The sequence below is a fragment of the Callospermophilus lateralis genome, chromosome X, assembly GCF_048772815.1.
Source record: "Callospermophilus lateralis isolate mCalLat2 chromosome X, mCalLat2.hap1, whole genome shotgun sequence".
Lineage (NCBI taxonomy): Eukaryota > Metazoa > Chordata > Mammalia > Rodentia > Sciuridae > Callospermophilus > Callospermophilus lateralis.
Window position 1 is genome coordinate 58,424,447 of NC_135325.1, and position 4,834 is coordinate 58,429,280.

The 4,834-nt window shown below is 44.7% G+C and overlaps 1 protein-coding gene across 1 annotated transcript; it reads left to right on the forward strand.

The window, feature by feature from the left end:
• The first annotated feature begins 2,904 nt into the window (after positions 1–2,904).
• LOC143638553 (germ cell-less protein-like 1) lies at positions 2,905–4,440 on the forward strand. The gene has a single exon (XM_077106448.1). The coding sequence runs from the start codon at positions 2,905–2,907 to the stop codon at positions 4,438–4,440; it is 1,536 nt and encodes a 511-aa protein (XP_076962563.1).
• Positions 4,441–4,834: the final 394 nt, after the last annotated feature.

Below are 4,834 nucleotides of genomic sequence, written 5' to 3' on the forward strand. Positions count from 1 at the left end.
GGGAGGGGGGATAGGAAGGGCAGCAGAATACAATAGACACTAGTATTGCTGTATGTATATATGTGGCCGTATAACCAATGGGATCCAGCAACCTCTACACGAGGAAAATGAGAATTCACACCCCATTTAAATCAAATGTATGATATGTCAAGATCATTGTATTGTCATGAGCAACTAATAAAAAAAAAAGAAATTTGGCAGTGAAGCAATTACCAGAAAAATTTCCAGACCTTAAGAATGACATGCACATTCATATACATGAGGCATATAGGACCCATACAGTCAAGATTAACAAACAAACAAACAAACAAACAAAAAAAGTTCTTAGACACGTCATTTTCAAATTGCCTAACAGAAAAAAGGAGGGAATATCAAAAGCCTCAAGAGAAAAATAATATATTGCATTTAGAGGTAAACCAATAAAGATCTGACTTCTCTGCTGAGACTCTGAAATCCAGAGGAGCTTGCAATGAGGTAGTCCAAGTTCTGACAGAAAACACTTGCCAACCATCATGGAATAACCCAAAAAGCTATCCTTCAGAACTGAAGGAGATACAAGGACTTCCTAAGATAATCATAAACTGAAAGAACTACTAAGCCAGCACTTCAGAAAGCACTTTAAATGAGAAAAATTTAAAAGCATTCCCCAGAGGTTTTGAATGGAAAAGCTCCCTAGAAGAGCAGATGAAGTAATGAAAACCAAGACCAGATTAAAGAGTGGAAGTAAATCAAAGGTCTGGGAATATTAAACTGCTCTTTCACAGTGACTCATAATGGAAATGGTCTCAACTCTCCAGTTGAAAGACAGACTGGCAGAGTGGTTTTAGAAAGAAGGCCCAACAATGTGTGTGTGCAAGAGACTTGTTGTACAGGCAATTACATCTCCAGGCTGAAATTAAAAGGATGGAAATAGATATCCCATGGGAATGGGGACCAGAAGCAAACAGTAGTAGCTACTCTCACATCTGACAAAGCAGATTTTGTTCAAAAATTAATCTTAGGAGACAAGGAGTTCACATCATATTGGCTAAGGGAACAATCCACCAAGAAGATTAACTATAGAAAATATTTATGCCCCACAATTTGGTGCACCTAATTTTATAAAACAAACACTTCTTGACTTTTCATCTCAGATTCTAATACCTTAATATGGGGTTGTTTCAATACACCCTTCTCACCAATAGACAGTTTTTTAAAATGTGCTCCTCATATGCCTCTGTAAGTAGTCTCAAGGCTTAGGGGCCACACACTTGAACAAACCTGTGGGTCACCACACAGAAACATATTCAGTTGGTCTCAACTGTCATCTCAAGCACGATAGCCAATCTGACCCCAAGGAACAGCTGCTCAGCTCTCAAAACTTTTGCAGAGGTCCACTCTCTAAGAGGATGTACAGGAAGTTACATGCCATCTCTATGGGGAAGATCACATCTTGCCTACATGCCTCTGCATGTACTAAGGCCACACACAGTACAAGGCCTTTTCAAACACTACTAACATTTTTTTTTCACAGTTACAAATGTTACCAATGTAACTAAGTCAAAGCTTTCACTTCTAAACCTAAGTATGTTGCACTCTCAAAAGTTGCATTCAATTGAACTTGTGCTCCTTATAGGACCCTTACATTGTGTTTGATTGACATAATAATTTCTGTGTAACTTCCAAAGCCCCTTTGCAATGATGACTTAGACTTCAGGAAGGGGATTTATGTTTGGCCTTCCAACACAAAACACAATAAGTGTCCTTGGGGGAACCATTCTTACTCCAGGAAAGCTGAAATGATCTAGGAGGGTTTGCGATCACAGATTTCTTTGGACTCCTAAAACAACTTTTCCTGGGGCCCTAAATGACTTAGAATTGTCTCTCCTTGATAAATCATGTGTGACCAGTTCATAAAAATATTTTTATTTTAGCACTTTCTTTTCTGTCCACAGTCCCGACCTCCTCTGCAACATGTTGTTTGCTCAAAATATCTTTTAATATGTAAAACTTCACATTTCTTTGACTCATTCCTAATTTTTCCTTCATTGAAGATGTATGAGGTGACAGGCTTCATACCTGATGTTGAGAAGCCGGTCAAATCACATGTAGTCCTTCAATGGTGACAAAGTGGCATGCTAGAAAAAAAATAACTGCAGGTGTATGGGGATAGAGAGCTGATCAAGGCCTTATGGAAGTATAGTTGTTGAAGAAGTTTTAGAAAATGTGAGGAAAGGTGTTTGAGCCAGAGCTCACACCTTGAGTAATGCGTAGGATTTGACAAGCAACAGGAGAAAGGCTACAGGCTTTGACTCAAGATGTACAAACAGTTGGAAGGAAAAACGTCATAGAAGGCATAGAAGGTGAAGTTTGGGTGTCTGTGAAGAATGAAAGCAAGAATCCAAAGCATCTGACTTGGAAACACACGCAGTTTAAAAGACTCTATAGCTGAAAACACTATTAAAATGTTTTGTTAAAAGTTAAAAATCAAAGTAGAATTTGGGACAAAAAATAATTAACACCTTTACCATAGAAAATGGCTTCACTGACTCAAGTGGTGAGGTGATTCGAAAAGTTACTAAGAATCGAAGATGCCTGGAGGACAAAGCAGGGACTCAGAGGCAATTCTCCAAAGGAAGTTAAGTGTTTAGAGGGAAAATGCTCCTTGTGTTCTTGAAAGTAATGGGAGAAATTTATTTCAAAATTGCTTGTATTCCAGTGTCAGCCTGTGAAGGGAGCCCCAGAGGAAGTATTTTTGAAGGGAAGGTGCACAGTGTGGTCCTCCCTGGTAGGGTGCGCCCTTGTTCAATAGGGTTGAGGGCAGAGCAGGGCGTGGCTTGTCTTGGCGTCAGTGTTGACGTTGGGGCAGACGTAAGTTTTCCCAGCAGCCCCCCGGACAATCGCGGCCCATGAGGTTCACAGACCATGGGAGCACTAAGCAGTCGGATGATGTGGCTCAGGCGGGATCGTGCCCCAGAGGAGCCAGGTGTTGTTAGAGATGGGCAGGAGGCAGTGGAGATGGAAGCAGCAGTGGTGCAGGGGGAGGAGGAGGGTGAAGAAGCCCAACTCTCCACAAGTCAGGTAGGCCGCAAGCGGAAGACCAGCCCAGGAGGGCCGCTGGCCAAAGCTCCTCGCAGGGAGAGGATCAAGGACAAGTCCAGGTCCATTTACCAGGCGCTCTTCCTGAGGGGTGAGGGCAGCGACATACAGATCCGTGCATTGGGGGAGGAGTGGAACTTACACAGGGTCTACCTGTGCCAGGCAGGGTACTTTGCTAGCATGTTCAGCGGCGCCTGGCGGGAGACACACATGAATACCATAGAGATACAGATGCCTGATGAGAACATTGATCGTGAGGCCTTGCATGAAGTTTTGGGCTCCTTGTACGGCGATTCCATGATCATCCCTCCCTGTCGAGTTGTTGCCATCCTGGCCACTGCCAGCATGCTACAGTTGGACGAGCTAATTCAACAGTGCAGGGAGATCATGAAGGACACTGTCAGTGCCCAGAGTGTGTGCAACTACTACTACTCAGCCGAGAACTATGGGCTTCAGGACATCAGAACCATTTGCCGCCAGTGGCTGTTGGACAACTTGATGACCCAGCGTAATGAGGAACTTTTGATGGAAGTCAGTCTGGATCTCATGAGAGAGCTTATTGCCTCTTCAGATCTCTTGGTGATGGAGGTGGAGATGGACATATACACCACACTGAAAAAGTGGACGTTCCTACAGCTGCAGCCCACATGGAGGGGCACCCGAAGAGCATTACTGCCTGATGCCAACTCGTGGTTTGCCAGGCATAGAGGGGAGTCAGAAGGTGCACCTTTTCTGGAGACTGAGCAGGGCAGAGCCTTCATTCCAGTGTTCCAGCAGCTGCGGCTAGCCTACATCATCTGTGATCTGCCATCTGCACACATTATTGACCAGGATGCACTGATCCCTGCTGCGTGGTTGACCCCGGTATACAAAGAGCAGTGGCTAGCACTTCTTCGGGCTGAGCAGACAAAGGAGATTGGGCCTGTGGATGTCTATGTGTCTGACCTCCAAGGAAACAGCATGCGGTGTGGGGGCCAGCTCCAAAGAGATGAACAATGCAGCTGGAGGTGGGCAGGCTTTAACTTTGGCTGGGACCTGGTGGTGTGCTACAACAACCGTCGCATTGTATTCCGTCGCAGTGCACTGAACAAGTCCTGTGGTCTTGGGGTCAGCTTACTCTGGCAGAGAAAAGTTGCATTCCGACTCCGACTTGTCTCTTTGGACAGGAATGGAGGAGCCATTTTTAGGAGGGATACAGAATATCAGATGCTTTCCCTAAGAAAGGATCAAGAACTAGAGGTAGTGAACCTAGAGAACCAAGATGTGGTCTTCCCCTTATACATGGCATGTAACTTCCTGTACATCCCCCGGGAGAGGGGCACTGCCCAGAGTGAGGACTCTTGCAAAAGCCCAGAAAGCTGAGCAGGTCTTCCCTCTGCTCAGGAGTGGGCAGTGTGCCCCAGGTGCCAGCTGCCTCTGTGACAAGGGGACTTGCTGATCTGTGATGATGCGCACAGGTTTTATTGAAGTGTAGGCCCTAACGCTTGAAACTGTTTACAGGGGCATAGGAGGAGCATACATTTCAAAGCCAAATCACCTCCAGAACTCAATTGTGCTGTTAATGTGGCAACCTGTCCACCTGGTTTACCCTCCATCAACTGCCACATAATTTCTGAGAAGACAAAGACCAACGGACTTTAGAGAGAAGCTGAGCATTACCTACTCTACTCTTTGTGAAACTCTTTAAAACATGGCTTTCCTGTAGTTCAATTAAGTGGATGTTGAAGGTATATTCTGACTCCTCTTTCAGTTGGCA